Raw genomic sequence first — 20,007 nt, forward strand, 5'->3', positions numbered from 1 at the left:
TTCCCATGGTCTCTTTAGTTCCAGAATTCATATATCCTGCCTTTAGTTTCTGCTCCGCACCTTCTGGTAACTCTTGTCTTATCATTTTGAGGCCACTGGCTAGGGATGGCAGCATAAGATACATAGCTATACACCAACTATACTGTTGTTAGACCATGATACTTGATTTAGAAGGAAGGGAACACAGACACATGGCAAGTAAGTTTTGACATGAGGGTCCTATATTGAACTTGAAATAATAAGTCTAAGCTCACATGTCATCTTCAAAATATTTTTAGACATTTCCTAGGTCTGCCTAGAAGAAAGGCTTACAAAGAATACCCAGTGCAATACGAAGAATATCTTGAAGTGTGTTGATTGTGATCTTAAAATATTTTGAAGTACTTAGTAAATGGTACCAGGACTCCTTGGAGAAATGCCTGACTCCCTTATCTGGGGCAGGAAATGAACAAAATGAGACTGGAACATCTTGTCATACCAGAAGGCGAGGTACTTCCTCAAAGATTGTTGGCATCTGTCAGAGGACTCTGGAGCCAACCTCATTAGACTCCCAACGGTCAAAGATGGGCTATATGCACACCAGTAAGATCAAACAGTAATGGAATGGAAGCTATTGTGACTGTCCTAATCCGTGAGTCTATATAGAGTCTAAAACTATTCATGATCTTTAGAGCTACTAGGGGAGTAGACCATGGAGTACACAAAAATAAATATAAGAAGGAGTGCATGAGGAGGTCTTAGCATTGAAACTGAAAGCCACTAACATTACAGAGAGAGCCAGGGAACAGCATGCTCCTGCTAATTGCAACATAAACCAAGGCTTATAAAGGAATCTTCCCAAACCCGGGTTTCTTACAGCTCTGGACCTAACAAACAGAACTTGCAGCCAATAGAGGAATTCACCATGTGGCAATGTATATAGTTTAGTCAGTAAAATCCCGATGGAAGGAATTCTAAAAGACAAATCATGGTTTCACCATCAACATAATACAAGGACGAGGGAAAAAGAGTGTTGGAGACAGTGTGATAAAAGAGGCATGAGAGACACAATAATTTAGAATTTGGTTTAAATAAACAAAAAGTAACGGGGGGGTTGGTAAAGGAGAGAAAAGAGCAGTAGGAAGGGACATGAAAAGGAAAATGAATGAGCGGGAGGAGGGGGAGAGGAGGAGAGAAGAGGAGAGGAGGAGAGGAGGAGAGGAGAGGAAGGGACCTAGGATCTGCCTTGCAATAAGTCTTCAAGTGATGCTAATACTGTTGGTCCAGGGACACTGCTCAGAGCAGTGAATGCAAGACCAAACTAGAGTTAGTTATTATTCTTGCATCTGGGCAGTGAGAACATTGCTATTGTGTTCTTTGCACTTCCAAATAGACTTGAAACTCTATTTTAAAAGAAACTTTAGGAGTCCAAGAGGACACAAACGGGGAACTCACCTTTTTAAAATCCAAGATGTTAATGGGAACTTCTGTGTTCATTAACAAAACAGGTGTGGCAGGCAGCTGCTTGCAAGGCCACCTCTGGATTGAAGGTGCATAGCTCTTCTTGCCCTGTTGGCGGTGAGCATGTCAGCTCAGCTGTCTCTCCATTAACTAAGCCTCCTGGACAGAGGCTACAGAAGAATGCTTTCTAAGACGCCTGTGTCATGCCACGTCCTGCTTCTCCCTATGGATCTTGGAAGAACAGTGGCTTGGGTGAATTCCAGGTGCTTCTGCCAGCTTCCAGCAGCTTCCACTGGAAAGAACCCTCTTGAAAGAGCTGTGTCCTACCTCTGCTGTCAGAGATCAGAAGGTGTGCAAGTTCGCATGCACACATGCTCACCCCCCTGCAAGGATCCCTGGAATCCTTAGTTCAGCAGGCATCTCTACTGGGCAGGGTTTTTCTGCTCACCTCTAGCTGTCCACACATGTGTTTACTTACTTATTTGAACATGTTAGGTTATCTCTCAAAGATCGGGTATTCACTTAAACCCTGGAAATCATACACCACAGAAATTAGAAAACCACAAATCAGATTTATTTTTTTTTTAAACAAAGAACTTTTAGACATTTACCTGCATGATTCTACTGCTATGAAATATTTTAATTTTATTTTTAAATTTAGTATGCATGGGGTAGTATACTTATCTATGTGTAGACACCTGCAAGTCATGGGTTGATATCATCTTCTATCACTTACTAATCTTACTTTTTTGAGGCAAAGCCTCTCATTGAACCTGGAGCTTGTTATTTCCACTAGATTGGTATCTGCTGGCCTCTGGAATCTCCCTCTTGTTGCCTCCCAACACTTGGGTTACAGATGCATACTATAGCACCTAGATTTTATATGGGTACTGGGGATCTGACCTTGGGTCTTCAGGCTGGTGCTGCAAACTCTTTACCCACTGAGCCAGCTTCCTCTACCCCACAGGTGTGAAATATTGAAAATAAACTCTAAGGTATGGCATGGGGTATGAAAATAATACACCTTTATTTGGCCTCTTAAGTGGATGCCAATTGTATTCAAAACCCTTCATTTTTGGAAATACTTTATATCTTAGGTGTATTGATATACCTACAGAAACATCAATTTCTTTGACCGTTTTAGAAATTTTGCCTAGCACTCTCTCTTAGTCACTGTTCTATTGCTATGTGGAGGCACCACAGCCAAGGCAACTCCTAGTAAAGAAGGCATTTAATTGGGGACTCGCTCTCGGTTTCAGAAGTTCATTACTACCATTGTAAGGAAGCAGGGTAGTACATAAGGCACTGGAGCAGTGGGTGAGGGTACATTCTGATCTGCAGGCTGAGAGCGAGGAGGGAGAGAAAAGGAGAGAGAAACAGAAAAGGAGAGAGAGAGGGAGAGAAGGAGAGAGAATATATACTTCTTATATATTCAAATATATAATCATATAGGGGCCCTTTTTCTCATTTATTTACTTATTGACTTTACATCCTGATCCTAGGTACCCCCTTTCTTCCTGGTCCCCCCCACACAGCTCCTCCCCTATACCCCTCCCCTTCTCCTCTGAGGAAGGGGAGATCCCTTCTGGGTAATACCTCATTCTGGAACATGAAGTCACTATAGGACTAGGTGTATCCTCTTTCACTGAGGCCAGACCAGACAGCCTAATTAGGGGAATGGGATCCACAGGCAGATAGCGGACTCCAGGACAGCCCCTCCAGTTGTTGGGGGACCTGCCACACATCCGCTCCATATGTGCCATGGTCACAGGGCTAGGTCTAGCCTATGCTTGCTCTTTGGTTAGTGGCTCAGTATCTGAAAGCCCAGAAGGGTTCAGGTTGACTTTTGTTAGTCTTCCTGTGGAGCTCCTATTCCCACTGGTCTCTCATTCCTTCCCCAACTCTTCCATAAGACTCCACAAGCTAAGTCTAATCTTTGGCTGTGGGTCTCTGCATCTGTCTTGGTCAGCTGCTAGATGGTGTTATACTAGGCTCCTGTCTATAAGCATAGCAGAGTATCACAGTGTCAAGGATTGGTCCTTGCCCATTGGATGGGTCTCAAGTTAGGCCAGTCATTAGTTGGCCAGTTATCCCTGCATATTTCGTAAGCAGGCCATATTTTTTGGTTTAAAGGTTTTGTGGGTGGGTTGGTGTCCTTATTCTTCCACTGGGAGTCCTGCCTGTCTACAGGAGGTGGCCACTTAATGATCCATATCCTCAACTGCTAGAAGTCTGAGCTAGAGTCACCCTCAGAAACTCCCTGGGGCCTCCCTTGCCAGGTCCCTCCATCCCCAGATCCCAAGTCTTATAGAGGCTTCACCCCTGCCTACTTTCAATTCTCTCTCCCCTGCTCTCCCTACATCTGATCTCCTCACCCCCTTCTCCTCCCCTCCCCTTCCACTCTCCCACCCAGTTGCCTACCTCCATCCACCTTTGACGTGCATTTTATTTCTCCTTCTGGTCAGATTCAAGCACCCTCCCTTAGGCCCTCTTTGTTATTTGGCTTCTTTGGGTCTGTGGATAGTAGTGTGTTTCTCCTGTATTTTATGGCTAATATACGCTTACAAGTGAGTACATACCATGCATGTCCTTAAGGGTGTGGGTACCTCACTCAGGATGATATTTTCTAGTCCCATCCATTTGCTGGCAAATTTCATGATCTCCTTGTTTTTAATATCTGAGTAGTATTCCATTCTGTAAATAAACCACTTTTTAAAAAGTTCATTCTTCAGTTGAGAGACATCTGGGTTGTTTCTAGTTTCTGGCTATGAACAAATAAAGCTGCTATGAGCATAGTTGAGCAAGTGTCCTTGTGGGATAGCGGAGCAGCTTTTGGGTATATGTCCAGGAATGGTATAGCTGGGTCTTGAGGTAGAACTATTCCCAGGTTGTTTTTGTTTGTTTTTGTTTTGCTTTGTTTTGTTTTTTAAGAAATGCCAGAGTGGTTGTACCAGTTTGCACTCCTCCCACGAGTAAGGGAGGAATGTTTCTCTACCTCCATCTCCAAGCCAGCATGTGCTGCCCCTTGAGTTTTTGATCTTAGCCATTCTGATTTCCATTTCATGGGGGCCATTCTTATTCAAACCACCACAAATCTATGGCTGATCAGGTAAACACTTGAAGGGACTTTCAAGGTTTTGCAGCATCAGGCTCTGCCTTCCCTATTTACTTCAAGTCTAACTTTCCATAAGGCTAAGTCATGTCTAATTCTTTCCCTGTGGGTGTTTCCAGGCAGCTGACTCTGAGTTGAGGAACACACCTTACTTCCCAAACCTGCTGAAGTCTTGCTGGTATGTGGGGGCAAGAGCGCAAGCCTGATCTCAGTTCTTGGTACCCATTTTTTTTTTATCCTAACCTGGTATCTAACTAACATTCAACATCCATCCCTCTTCCTCCAATGCTCACTGGTTCTTGGACCACTTCGCCGTCATCACTACTGCTTTGTATAAGCAGCTCTCTGTTATATTTTAAGCCCCTAGATGATGAGGAAACTTGCTTTTTTTATCTTTAAGAACATCTGGGACAGAATATTTTACAAAGTCAACTCAGAAAGTGTTTTTTGAGTTCTCTGAATACATGATGGCATATTTCCCACAATGCCTGAACAACATGTAATCACACACACACACACACACACACACACACACACACACACACAGAGAGAGAGAGAGAGAGAGAGAGAGAGAGAGAGAGAGAGAGAGAGAGAGAGATTCATCTATCCCAATATCTGCTTGTAGAAGAATTACCTTTAGTGTGGAAATTCTGGCATTCAGAGGTAATCCAATGTAGACCAACCACAAAATATAAAATGCCAAGTCCACTTTTCTCATCTGTGGGTAAAATTAGAATATTTTATCTAATCATATACTGGAAAGACACCAGTATGTTGTAAACCATGACACTCTGCTGGCCCCTGGAGAGGCAGCTGCCTTTCTGTTTGGGATAAACGCTGTGGGGTATTGATGTATTCTCTTGAGAACTGTGCGCTTAATGGTGCAGATTAAACCTGGCTTAGGTTGTTTTTTCCTTTACACCCTCCTGCTGTGAAGAAGACAAAAGGCCATTCCCACTTGATTGATTTAGTCATTACACGTGGTGTAACATCCTCTGTGCCAGGCACTCTGCAAAGTGCAAGATAGCCCCAGCCCTGCCCTTCAGGGCTTCACAACCAGGACAAAGAGAAAGCAAGGGGAAGTGTCCCTTCAAAGTCTTCAGTAAAGCAGAGCCAGGAGGCTGTGGCCATGACCCACATGAGCGAACATGAGCGAATTTGCCCATTAGACCCTGCCATCTGTCCCTGGGTGTCACACCTACTGCAACCCCTTTCCACTGACTGCCTTCATTCTGAATGACCTTGGAGGCAGCCTGGAATGCTGAGAGGAGGAGGGTGCCTTGGAGTTCCTGGGCTGCACTTACTGTTCTTCAAATAGAATCTGCACAAACCTCTAATTTCCCCCTCTTCCCCAGCAGCCTAACTCGATGACTGACGACCAGCTCTTTATTCCCCCCCCCCGCACCCCCAACTAATGGATTTCTCTTCAGCCTATGTCTGCCATGCATTTGGGCGCCCAGAACATGTGAGGCTGTGCTGAGTGGCATGGAGAAAATTAGCAGAGCCCAGGCAAGCTGAAAAATGCCCCAACTTCCTGCTTATTGTCCCAGGCAGAAAAGTGTCAGACCTTAGCCTAGGAAGGGCCCCTATGTCCGTCGTCTCTCACCCTCCCTTGCAAAGCGGAACCTCTGCTGTCAGAGCCAGCCCCCACCCCCACCCCAACACTGCTTTTTTGCAGACATAAGCTGAAACAGCACCAGTGACTCAGTTCCTCACGAACGAACGCTGCCTGAATTGATTTAGTCCGAGTTCAGATTTAGCACGTAATCATGTTCAATTTGCTTTACTGCACTGCCTAGAGATAAAAGGCTGTGTGTGTGTGTGTGTGTGTGTGTGTGTGTGTGTGTGTGTGTGTGTGTGTGTTGGAGGGGGGAGCAGCTTCGGCTTGTGTCGGCCTCTGTGATGATGATGTCATTGGCATGAGAGAGAGAGCCGGGGCCCTTCTTTACTCTGCTGTGCTGCCTCAGAGGCTGCTTGCATCGGGAGCAGGCTCCAGGTGCCTGAGTCTCCAACCAGCACCGCTCAGCACCCCACCCCACCCCCCAGGAGCAGGGCAGCACCAGGACAGTATCCATCCAGAGGAGTCCCGCATCACTCCCAACTCTGAGGCTGCCTAACTCTTCACTGAGAATTCCGAAGAGGGGAATGCCAGCCCCTAGCATGGACTGTGATGTTTCCACTCTGGTCGCCTGTGTGGTGGATGTGGAGGTCTTTACCAATCAGGAGGTTAAGGTATGCAGCTACAGTGTTCATGTTCATTGTTGCTGTTCCGGGGGGCTACTTGGCAGAGCTTTTTCTAGGACAGGGGAAATATGACTTGGGTTCATCATTGGCAGTTTTATTCTTTGTACCACAAAGACAAGTGAAAGTGCCTGGTGATGCTAGCTGGAATAAGTTAGGAGAGACCAGCGTGCTATATTAGAATGTGATTGGAAATTGCATGGTTGGCTTATTCTCATCTTCTGTATTAAGTGATCTGTGGTCACCCCTTCCCGGGAGACATGTTTTCCTATTCTCTTTACAGAATCTCCATCAAGCTTGGTAATTTGTAGGTCCTGAGTACTGAGAGGGGGGTTTGAATCATTGATTAATGGGAGAATATGCACACAGTCGCCAGGACATTGAGGATGTCCTGACAATAGGACAATACCCATTCATGATATGTCACCTACATACCCTGGGATGTGGTCCTCGGATGGAACAAAAGCTGTTGTGCTGCAGTGTCAGTCTCCAGGGCGTAGAAATCTGAAGTCCGGAGAGCAGCGTTTAAAGTTGCTTTTGTCAGGTGCAGAAGCAGCGAGCCGTTTCCTCGCACCGCTTTCCTCATCCGTGAGGAAAGTTCATGCAGAAATCCATCTTTCCATCCTGAGGCTCAGAGTTACACACACTAGCCCTGGCTGGGCAACGGTTGTGTCTGTTGTGGGCAACCGTTCTCTCATCACCATGATTCTCTTGGGGATTTTTTTTTTCCAATTTGGTTTTCTATTATGAAAAAGATTCCGTGCTTGTAAAATAAGAATCTTTCCTTCTCAGGACTAGTCAACTCTTATTTATAAACAGAGGGGTAAAGGGAAGGTAAAAAGAGGGAGGGGGAGGGGGAGGGAGGGGGGGAGAGGGAGGGACAGTAGCTTGTGCTGAAGCAGGAGGAAGAAAGGGAAGATTATGCTACACAGTAAAGGACCACCAACCTCTTAACCCTTACTGAAGATCTGAATTCTTTAATACTGTGAGCGAGCGCATGTGACATGCTGGAGAGGTAGAGATTAATATGTCACCAACCCCACACATGTTTGTACCACTCAAGGCTGCACTTCCCACTCACTCTTTTGGAATGACTTCGGTCTTCTTTCTGGTTTGCTGATCTTCAAATGTGAAGCATGTGTCTCCACATTCACTAATTCTTATTCTGGTGTAAGTTCAACTCTGGACCACCTGTCGTAGAATTTCGACAGAAATGTCTGGGGTTGCCTGTCATTGTCTGCTCAAGGGAGAGTTGTGTGCGAGAGACACAATGCCTCCAGTTTCATCTGGTGTGATCACTCTAAAAGGACAGAGGTCACAAAACCCCCCCCAGGTTAAGGTTAGAACTAGCCTAAAATCCACTATGGGTTACTAGCTAGAGTCACCCACCAGCACTGCTGGATCAGCACAGAGATTAAAGTCCCAGGCCCCCTCTGTCCTCACCAGGTTTTGTTTGTTTGTTTGTTTGGTTGGTTTGGTCTTGACTATTTTCTGTCCCAGAAATCTCACAAGGTACTCTCAACTCTGAAGCTCATACATATAGCAATAGTGAAGAAAACATTTACTTATTAGAGAGAGACCCATAATAAACCAGATACTAACCTATCTATCTGAAAGGGATTTCAAATATATACACACACACATATACACTGCATATCTCTATGGTGAGAAATAAAATAACCCCTCATTCAGTATTTCCTAGAGACAGAGATTGTCCTCTGAGGTTAAAGGATCACTGAGTTCTTCAGGGCTGGCTGAATTAGAACAGTTGATGTGGCTTCATGGAGGGGCTGGCAGGTGTATACCACCCTCTAGTCAAATGACTCCACTTGTTTGACTGCAGTAGATTGTCTATGGCATCAGAGGGAAGATGGTCAGAGTGGATGACCACAAAGCAGCCCGAGATTTCTTCAGAATCTCGGAGTTTGGACACATGGATTGCATGCCCTTTCCACCAATGTCTCTGAGCCACGTGGTTTTGTTTATTGTGGAGAAGCTCCTGATTTTATGCCTCAGTTTTCTCATCTGGAATGTGGGGACAGTAAATCCGCCCCCTCCATATTGGCTTATCCAGAGAATTGTACAAATGTGAAAAAATTGAATGCAGTACTTAACTTGTACTCAGTGGTCATTAAATGTCAGCTGTCTCTGTCATCATGACCATTGTTTCCAACACTCTCTGAAGGACAGGGACATGTGTTTATTAAACAAACAAAAACATCCAACTCCTATGCAGTACACAGGGATAATCCAGAACAAAGCATGTGCGTCCCTCCCGTTCCCAGTGAGACACACAGAAACACACACACTACCACCATCAAGAAAACATGGGTTGCTATTTCTGACATATGGTCATTTAATTGGTATCAGTGACATCCTCATCAAGTCAAGATCTATATTGTATTTATTTAAAAAGAGGGAAATTAAATAAAAATGAGACATAAAAAATCTGTGGCATCGTCACTATGACTTATTAGATACTGTCTTAGGAAATTCAAATATAAAATTTCAGGGTCAAAATGTACCCAGATTTAATATCCACACTTAGGTGCTAATGATAGATAATAGATAGTAGAGTTGAGAATTCCATTCTTCAAAGCTTTTAGTACTTGGTACCATTGGGACTGGAGAGATAGCTCAGCAGTTAGAGTGTACAGCTCTTAGAGTGCATCAGTTCCCAGCAACCACATTGGATTGGATGTTGCCTATATCACAACTTCCTATAATGCCAACTCCGAGGAGTTCCACTCTCTTCTGGACATTTGGACACCTGTACTCATGTGCAGGTGTACACATGCACACATACACACACATACACACACACACACACACACACACACACACACACACACACACAAAGAGCCAAAAATACAATAAACACAAGCTAGAGATATGATTCAGCAGTTAATAGAATGGCAGCCCCCCTCCTGAATGGCACACATACAATTAAAAATAAAATAAATAGTGGCTGGAGAGATGATTCAGTTCAATTCCCAATACCGACATGGCAGCTCACAAATGTCCATAATTCTAGTTTCAGGGCATCCAGCATCCTCTTTTGTCTGCCGGGGTACCTAACAGAAGTGTAGTGCACAGACATACCTTCAGGCAAAACTATCATGCACATAAAGTAATAAAATAATTTTTGAAAATAATATAAATCTTAGAGATGTATTTGTTGTCAATGGTAACAGAGGTCTGCAACCATGCATCCAGGTTGTCTGACTGTAGACTTTTTTCATGTTTTTGTAGCTCTCCCTTTCTCTATAGAATCCCTATAGGAAAACTGCCACATGAAGGAGACGCAGCCACTGGGCATTCTTTGCAAATACCGTGGTTTATGTGTAAGAAGAGTAGCGTGTGCACATACTCGCTCTCTCTCTCATGGTGACTTGGCAAGCCTGGGTTTTAGCTGGATACAAAGGAGACCATTCAGACTTCAATCCTCTAAAGTTTTTCAGAGCTACTAGAGAGACGTTAAAGGAGAAGATTGGGCCTGTGGTCATCAGCCATATTTATTCTCTTCTCTAGAAATCTCGTCAGTGGTGGGCTTGGGAATTTAGCTATTTATTTAGTAGCACAAGAACATGAATAAAGATATAGAAGTTTGAAGTCATCACTAGAGAGAAAATGCTATGATAAATCAGTGTGTGTACATGTGTATATAGGGAGTGTAAATTTCCTCAAATATTCTTCTCATATTTCTGAACATAGTCATGCCACTTCATCAGGACACAAAACTCTTATAAAAATGGAAAGGGTAATAATTAAAGTTTGCTGTTCACTGTCTTTTGGGTTCTTAAGCTGGACTGAATATTGCTAACTTTGAAAGGCTTTAAAAATTATTGATGAGACCCAGGACCTGTGCCAAGAAATTCATATATATTAGGTATGAATGGAACCCGAGTACAGACCATCATATTAAGCCAGTATCTTGTCTCTTCTAGTCATAAATTGGTACATCAAGGTCAGCCAACAGTTGCCTCTGCTGGACCACTTTGAATTACATCCCCTAAGCTAAGACTTAAACTATGCAATTTTTGATCTTCAACCTGTCAGAGATGCCAAGGCTTGCCCCAAACGGTTTGGTCAGGTCAGCACATCTGGAGTTTATCTGCTTCTTCTGGGAAGAGAGAGTAAACCCTCCTGTAGAAACACTGCTAGAAGCTGTGGGTGGGCAGCATTCTCAAAGCTTTGGTGACTCCATAAGGTGTTCTGCTCTCCCAGGGTTGGGGGAAGGGAAGGGATGCCTTCTTTTTTAGGATGGGGGTTTCTGAGCCTTCTGTAGACCTCCACCCCTGCCTCTATAGACATCTGGGTTGAGGTCAGAAATCTCACAGAGCTCCCATTTACTAACTAAAGCAAAAAAAAAAAAAAAAAAACATGGTAAGTGTAGAAGTGTAGACATTTTGAAGGACTTCAAGGCCTAGAACATTCACTTTGCCTGTTCATTTAAGAACTTGTGGATAAATTGTTAGCTCCCAGACAGTGCTCTCAGCAGTCAGGGATGGGAAAGGCAGTCCCTGTCTTCAGAGAGTTCACATTCTCATGTGGGAGGCAGACAGTAAATTAGTACTGTGAAGGATGAACAGCAATGGGAAAAAATAGCTGCTGTTGAATCCATAGACAATGGAAACTTCTCTAGGGAGGTGGCACCGTATTAACTGTCATTAAAAAAAGAAGTTGCTCAGAAAGCCAGGTATAGATCTTCAGCAAGATCATTTCAGGTAGAGGGAAAGGGAGGTTTGAAAAAAGCAGTTTCATCTGTAGCTTTTACCCAGCCCAGATTTAACCTCTTGGCATTCCTTATCAGGGATCCACAGAAGTGCATTTATGTGCATGTCTGAGTGTATCTGGGCACTACATGTATGCAGGAGGTCAAGAGAGGTGTCAGATCACCTGGCACCGGGGTTATAAACAGTTATGAGCCAGTATTTGGTGAAGCCAGGCCTTCTAGAAGAGTAGCAAGTGCTCTTAACCACTGAGCCATCTCTCCAGCCTCTATAATAATTCCTTAGATATGACTAAAATCTAAAAGTAGCCAAGGCCTTTTCTTTATTGTTCTATTTTTATTTTATGTAAACAAATAATAATTGTTGATATTTATGTAATATTGTGACATGTATTTTATATTATGAAATGCATAATTCAGGTTCCCTGGCATATCCACCCTTTAAATGTTAATCCTTTCCTCATAGGAAATATTCAGATTTTGGTCTGCTAGATATTTCAAGACATATAATACTTTATGTTCAAGGGAACACACACACACACACACACACACACACACACACATCTTCTCTAATTGTAAGATGGGGTGTATTGGCCATGTTCCCCATGAAACCTCAGGTAACTAACTACTTTTCCGCCAAGAGCTCCTGAGCTTTCCTGAGATAACCTGATTTTAGATTCCATGAATTTGCAAGTTTGTGTGTGTGACAGCTGTCTTCTGTGTCACTTACTCTGTCAAACAGAATGCCCTCTAAGAACATCTGCGTTGTCACTCACAATTACATCTTAAGGTCACCCATGAGTCTTACGTTCTCTTCTCTGCTTTTGAGCATTTCCCAGTATCTTCCCAACCCAGGTGGCCTTGGACATGTCTGTTAACCATCCTAGGCAACCCATAATCATGCTGACAAAGAAAGACTGTTTTGTACAGTCTTGTTTCTTTCCCTACAAGAGTCCAAGTGACTGACTCAGAGTTTGTGTCATGCTGTTGAGTGGGTTATGGAAGAGACAAGTGCTCTGTAGCCTCTTAGCACAATGCTATCTCTTCAGTGTTTGAACCACTGGGGATTTCAACGGACTTGCATTGTCTGGTGAGAGAAGAAGAATACTGAAGAGTGACTCAAATGACCGAATGGATGCAGGGTATCATGGGCTGGCTTGAAGAGGAGCTGGTGAGTGTTTGTTAAGAGCTGCTGGGGCTCAATTTCTGAAGCTTTTAGCAAGTGCTAGGTAAGGGACTGAGTGTGCCCACTATGGTTCTACAAACCACTGCAGCTCTTTGAGATCATCAAAACCTCTGCATCTATGTGGCAACTTCACCCAATTTGTATTGCATGCAGCTTAGTGGTAAAAATGGATAACTCTAGAGAGCTATTCATAGGAAATTCTTAGTAGCCAATATGTGTAACTAAGCAATGGTGGAATTATCAAATGGTGTTTTATTATACATATCTTTAAGATATGTATATTTACATATACCTCTTTAAGTTTATGAAAACTAGAAGTGTATATGTGTGTATGTATGTGTGTGTGTGTGTGTGTGTGTGTGTATGTGTGTGTGTATGTTTGAAGGTTATTATGCATATAACAGATGGACTATGAATAATATCATCTAGAATTGATATAGTTTTTGGAATAAGTTAACATTTATGATTAAACTCAAAATTGTAGTACCAAGCTTTTCTTTTGCCCCAAAAGAATGTGGCAAATAAGGAGAAGATAGTTTTGTGTGGGTGACAGATGCTCCCTGAGAAAGGTATCAGGTGGATTTCTTAGCCACCTGTCACTTCAGAGACAGACAAAGCACACTGTTATAACTAATGACATGGGTAGGCTGAAGCATCAAATACAGACTTGCTCATCTCTTTCAATATCTTTTTCACTGTTGGAAATTGAGACACTGACTGTAGTTAATACCTATAACCCGAGTGTCATATTTACCAACAGAACAAAACAGGGTGTCTTCACTAAAAGTATTCTCTTAAAAAAGTAGATTTGAATGAAGAATTCAGGATGCCCTTGGCCCCTCCTATGCTTCTATTTAAATACAAATGCTGGTAAATCATAATAGTCTGTTTAGTGTTTCCTAGTGAGCCTTGGAATTGATATATCAGGAAGACGATGACCCCTGAAGTATTCAGTCCTCTTGATGTGTTTAACTTAAAAGTACATTTACTAATAATGCTATTCTGTACTGATTAGCAGCATCTGATAAATATATGTATCATATATATATATATAACTTACATTTATATGAAATGTATCTTTTACGTTTAGGGGTCTGTTTGTGAATCTTGTTAAAAGTTCTTTTTATTTACTCTTCTCTCATACAATGCATCCTAACATAGCTTCTCCTTCCTCTACCCCTCCCAGTCACCACCACCTGCCACCTCACCTTTCCCTCAGATCCACTGCTCCCCTATTTCCCTTCATAAAAGAGCAGGCCTCCCAGTGATATCAACTGAACACAGTATAACAAGATTCAATAAGTCTAAGCACAAAGAACACCCCTCATATCAAGGCTGGATGAGGCACCCCAGTAGGAGGAAAAGGGTTCCAAGAGCAGGCACAAAGTCAGAGAGCACAGGGTTCACAGTGTTCCACCAATGGATTTCACCATGGACTTGGTGACAGATGAACCATGAAGAATTGTAGAACTAATACAGAGGTAATAGAGGCAGAAATGATGCTGTTTTATTTTTAGGTTAGTGCTTTCCAGATTATTTAGAATGTACCTTTTCCCTAGGAAACCTGCCCAGCAAAACAAATCCCCAACTCTCAAGGGAGAAGACTCGGACTGGTATTTTACTCATGACATAAAATAAGATCTCTTGGTGTATTATTATAGCCACATCCATAGTACAGCTAATAGAATCGATTTCTTCTATGACTTCACTATGCCTTTCAATACTAAAAACATCATCTCAGGCCATCTTTTTCTAGAACAGGATACATAAGCAATGAGCAAAGTTAAGAATAGCAGCAATATATTGATCATTTACAATTCGTCAGGACCATGCAAAGTACTTTTTCATTCATTCACTCATTCATCAAATATGTATTGAGGTTTTTTGAGGGTCAAATACTCAGATTGGCTCTGTATAGAGAGAGGAGCAGACCTGTTGGGCACCAAACAGTCTTGCCTTTGTGCTCCTCAGTGTTTTTCCCTCTTCCTGAAGAAGGACAGTGCCATTTTGACCTCTGAAAACACCTCCTTAACTGACATAGGTTGTGAGACCGTTCTAGAATTAGACATCCTGGTCAGACTTCTCAGGTTGACTGTGAGTGATATTGATTGTAGACAAGGATCCTTCCTGCTTTTATGACCTGGTTTTCTCAACTGAAAATGAGTCAAAATAATCATGACTACATCCATTTTACTTTTAAATATCCCAGAACTGCAAACCATTTCTTGTGATGGAAATGGAATGGATGAAATCCATTAGAGATGTGAAGAAAACATTTGTGGAGATTCCAGTAGGGATGTGCTGATACCATTACACTCTAGAAGACCTATCTTCCCCTGTCTTGGAAGGTCATCCTCTTGGACTATGCACACAGCCTCAGCAGGGATTCACATGAAGGAGTAAAGTGACAAGGGCAATGCACACTTAGCCAGCCAGATCCACCATGATGTTGATTAATACGGTGATATCTCACAGCCATTAGAGGACTTCTGTTGGGTTTTGAGTTTACTTCCAAGTCTCTGTCTCCCTCTCTCCCTGTCTTCCTCTCTTTGTCCTTTGTCCATCATCAAACTTCTTTTCTGCAATTGTGAACTAATTTTTGCCCCAGTTCAGCAGCACTCTCACCTCTGGGATGCTGAGATCCCAGAAGCCACTGGCTCTGTATTCAAACAGAATTATAGTCAAGGGCAGGTGACAGGGATGGACACTGACCTTCTTCTTATGCTTTTCTTCTTCTCTTGGTTTTAATTTTCCTGATCCTTCCAAGCCTGCATGAGTAGAGCCCACCCTAGAGCATCAGATAGCAGGGATGGGAGGAAGGGAATCTGGATAAACAGGAAGAAACCCCATTACCCAAGAACAAATAGTACGGTGTAAGAAAAGTTCCGCTACTTCTTGGAGGGGAAGTAGCTAGATGGAACTGAAAATCAATCAGACATAGAATCCTTGCCCCAGCCAAGAGAGAAGCCAAGGATAGAGTGTCTCCCATCAGACTTAGAAGGAAACCCAAGACCTTGTTGGAGCTTTCTCTGCCCTTGCATCCCACTGAGCTAGCTCAGCATACATCCACATGGCTTGCTCCTCACTTTCTGTAGTGCCATTGATTCTTTTCTGAGGGGTAGGCAACAGTAGCCCAGGTTGGGCTGGAATTCACCTTATGACTAAGCACAACTTTGAACTTCTAATCCTTCAGCTTCTACCTCCCAAGGACTGGGATCACAGGCATATGTTACCATGTTCATTTTATATGGTACCTGGGATGGAACCCAGCCTTCCTGTATGCTGGCAAGCACTATACCAACACTACCACATTCCCCACATCTAAAGCCATCAATGTTTTGATTAGCACATCTAAGCTAACACAGTAACCCATCGGATGCTCTCCATTCTTCTCTCAGCTTTGTCTTTAGTGAAATCACAAGGTGGCATTTTGTGTGTTTATGTGTTATTTATTGTCTAACTTCCCCTACTAAAGTGCAGGTGTCATGAGGGCTATTCTCCTCATCCACTGGCAGGTCAGTTGTAAGAGTGTATAGGTCACAGTGCAAAGATGCTGTCTGTTAGAAGAAATACAGTAGGCTGCAGTTCCCAGCACCAGACTGGACTGACACCACTTCTTAGAAACGGCTGGGCAGAAACTCCAAGCCTAAGTCTCTTAAATAAGAGAGAACTTTACATGAAAATAACAGACGTCTTAAGGCAAGATGCTCATTAAGAAAGAGAGAGGTTGAGCTCAGAGCCCATTTATTCAAAAAATACCTTTAAGCACCTCCTTCTGAGCAGGACTGTTAAAGGGAATTATAGTCTGACCTCACCGCAGTAATGCTACACTGTAATTTCACTGTAATTACAATACTTTCAATATTGACCTTCAGATCCCATTTCTACTTTAAAACTCTGGAGATAGCTGGAAATTAGATTAATTATCCAAGCTGAGTTCAATTTCTCTTTTGCTTCATAGGCATCATGGCCTAAAAATTCTGTCATCCACCGCTCTCCTCGAATGCTTACTAATTTCTATCATAAAAATAGTTTTCAATTCTGGAATATTTAAAAATAAAACTTGAGCTAAAAGCCCTACCATCCAACGTCCGAATGAATAAGCAGTAAATCTGAATTATGGGTGAGAAAGATAGTGGATGGTCTATTTTATATTCTCCCTTTGAAAGGAGGCACTCCACGTGTTGAGGTCAGCAAAATGGTGCACTAGATAACTAAGCATATTATTAAGGACAGTTAACATTGTGTAGCCTCAGAAGGCTTGAACTCTCTTTGAAAGTGTGTTCATAGCCAGAATTTTATGTGGATAGGAAGTATTGTTCTTACAATGTGATGTTTGTAAAGTAGAATCTCCCAACTGTATAACAAAGAGTCAAGTTTGTCATGTTTCAAGTGTGTGTGTGACTGTGTGTGGAGACCGAAGGACAGCCTTGAGTGTTATCTACAGAACCTGTGTTCACTTCCTTTGAGCCGATCACTCATTGTCCTAGAACTCATGAAGAAGGCGAGGGTGTCTGGTCAGCCAACCACAGACATCTTCCTGTCTCTGCTTCTACAGCACTGGGATTACAAACGTGTATACTATACCACCTCGAGTTTATACATAGGCTCTGGAGATCCAACACAGATCCTCATGCCTTTAGAAGGGCCAACGTGTCACTGGTTACTTGTCTTTGTTTTCAGTGTATCGCACTTCGTATTGTGCTTTGTTGCAAAGGTATGGTAGAAAGCTGCTTGGTCTTTGGAGGCAGAGGGAGGTTGCTACTCTTATTTATGAATTTCCCTGTATGTAAGGAAGCTGTACGCTTCCACTATTTTATGGTGGAGCATGTGCTGTAGAGTAGGGGGTACTATCCATAGGAATATTGGAATGGGAGGCATAGTTTCAACCTCTAGGCTGGTAGAGGTATGAAATAGAAACACAGAAATTACAAAACGCCTTAGTTTGCTCTGATTCCATTTTATGGAAGACTGGAGGAGTGGTTGTTAGCTGGTATTCTGGGATGAGAGGAGCATTACTAAGGGGTAATTATGAAGTTACAGCTTTATAGAAGAAAGTACTCACCAGGTGAAGCAAAGAAAGGAGGAAGGGATGGTACCTCAGGAGGAGCCTGCACCAGGGCAGAAGTGCCAGGAAGGGTGATTCTCGGAAGTAGATACGAGGCTGGATATGAGGTCATACTAAAACGGGACTCACGTTAGGAAGAAGTTTGGAATGTATCCTCAACTTCAATAGCTCTAAGATATGGAAACATTTAGGGCAGATTAGCGATCTGTCACCTTGCCAGGCTAAAAGTTTTTGCTGGTTATTTTGTGATGTGTAGCCAACCCTGCCAGGGGAAGTAGGTAGAGAGGAAATGGCTGCAGCAGCATCCACAGTGAAAGCCTGTGAGATTTAGCCCCAAAGTCCCAGGATCCTTGACACATGCTGATTGCCTTCTAGTTATTCTTCTGCCTTTCTAATAAGGGAAGATGTTAGGATAGGAAGGCTATCATCTGGAGCATATGAGTAGGTCTCCATTGAAAGGAGCTGGTCAGGAAGGAGTGCATGTTCGTATGCCCTATATAAGATCTTCATGGCTTTCTAGGATCAGGAGTCTAAAACCAGGGCTCTGTGGACAAAGCAGAGAGACTCAGAGCCACAGGGGTGTATTATTTATACAGCTATTCTGCCTTCATACCCCTCATATTTCTAAAAACTTCCAATGAGAAATCCAATGATGTCCACTGTTGGATCTAGAATATTCTAGGCTATTCTGGAGTCAGAGAAATACAGTTCATCTTATTTGTTACTTTCTTAATATGTAAAAAGAAAACAAAAATGATATAAAGGACTTTTGGTGAATATATACAACCTCTCCTATACATACATACACACCCACACCCACACACACACACACACACACATACACACACACAAAAATCCATTTATTTATTCATTCATTCATTCATTCATTCATTATTGTGTTTGTTTTCGTTTTCTCAGGACAAGAGTTTTTCTGTGTAGCCCTGGCTGTCCTGGAAACCTCTGTAGACCAGGCTGGCCTCTGACTCAGAGATCCACCTGCTTGTCTGCCTTCTGAGAGCTGGGATTAGTGATTAAAGGTGTGCACTAGTACCTCCAGTTGGAAACCCAAATTATTACTATTAACATATTCTTATGGGATAACATACTCAAAGTTGACCACATACAAAGGAAAAGTTCAGTTTTATGTCATTTCACTTAACTACCACAGCATGCCCCAATCTCTCTCACGTAACTACCACAGCATGCCCCAATCTCTCTGCAGCATAGTGGTCCATGCCGAATAGATGCAAGATAAATTTTGGATGAAAGAGGCAGAACAGACTTCAGACATCGCACATCTTACTTCATCCCAGACTTCAGATGTCGCACATATTACTTCATCCCATAATCAACTGGATAGAGTATGGCATTTGGACTTGTCTGTGTACAAGAGAGGCTGAGAATATCACCTTGTTCTAGGTGGCCCCATGCCCAGGTGCAAAATCAGGATTATCTTGCACACAGAAGAAGAGAAAGTGGATATTCAAAGACTCATGGTCATTTCTGCATGACTAATAGATGTGTCCTTCAAATAAAAGATTTGGCAAGTCAAGTCATAGCTTTGTATCTGCTAAGTAAAAGAAGCTAAAGGGGCCTTAAAGTACACATCTCAGGACTTCGGTCTGGCTGTTGCTTCTGGGAGGTGGTGAGATCAGAGCTCAGGTGACTCCTTCTCTAGTCAACTTCCAGACCCTGGTGCTTGGTGTCTGTGATGGTTAAAACTGGCCTTGAACTTAACAGAATCAAGAATCACCTAGGAGACAGACCCCACATGGGGCATGACTAAAATGGATTTTTTCTAGATTAGGTAAATTGAGAGGGGGTAGACTCATACTTATTGTGGACAGCACCCTACTATAGAGTGGGACTCTATAGTGAGTAAATGGGGGATAGTGGGTTGAGCACCAGCTTTCATTTCTCTTTGCTTCCTGACTGCAGATGCGGTATGACCAGCTCCCTCAACCTCCTGCCACTATGACCTCCCCACTACTATGGACTGTAACACAAAATTAAACTTGCCCTTCCTTAAGTTGCTTTTGTCAGACATTTTGCAGAAGCAACTAGAAAAGCATCTAATAATGCCTTGCCTAGTGGGCACTTCACACACCGCTTTATGTGGCCACTCTCCAGTTGAGTAGCTCCCTCTACTTGGTAGATGTTTTATTGACAGATCCCTGAGTATCATTTAGATCCTTTGTAGCTGTTGTGCAGGGCGGTTGTCATCTAGA

The 20,007-nt window shown here is 42.9% G+C and overlaps 1 protein-coding gene across 5 annotated transcripts in view; it reads left to right on the forward strand.

Moving 5' to 3' along the window:
- Rcan2 (regulator of calcineurin 2) overlaps positions 1-20,007 on the forward strand; it is a 233,396-nt gene that overhangs the window by 141,239 nt on the left and 72,150 nt on the right. The window contains exon 1 of one of the 5 annotated variants that reach the window (XM_031346709.1): positions 6,267-6,784. The exons of the other annotated variants lie outside the window; for them this stretch is intronic. Within the exon in view, the coding sequence (XP_031202569.1) occupies positions 6,698-6,784 (87 nt within the window). The 5' untranslated portion in view covers positions 6,267-6,697. Of the gene's footprint in view, positions 1-6,266; positions 6,785-20,007 lie in introns of those variants that run through there. 5 annotated transcript variants of the gene reach the window in all.

The sequence above is a fragment of the Mastomys coucha genome, unplaced genomic scaffold (genome assembly GCF_008632895.1).
Source record: "Mastomys coucha isolate ucsf_1 unplaced genomic scaffold, UCSF_Mcou_1 pScaffold3, whole genome shotgun sequence".
Lineage (NCBI taxonomy): Eukaryota > Metazoa > Chordata > Mammalia > Rodentia > Muridae > Mastomys > Mastomys coucha.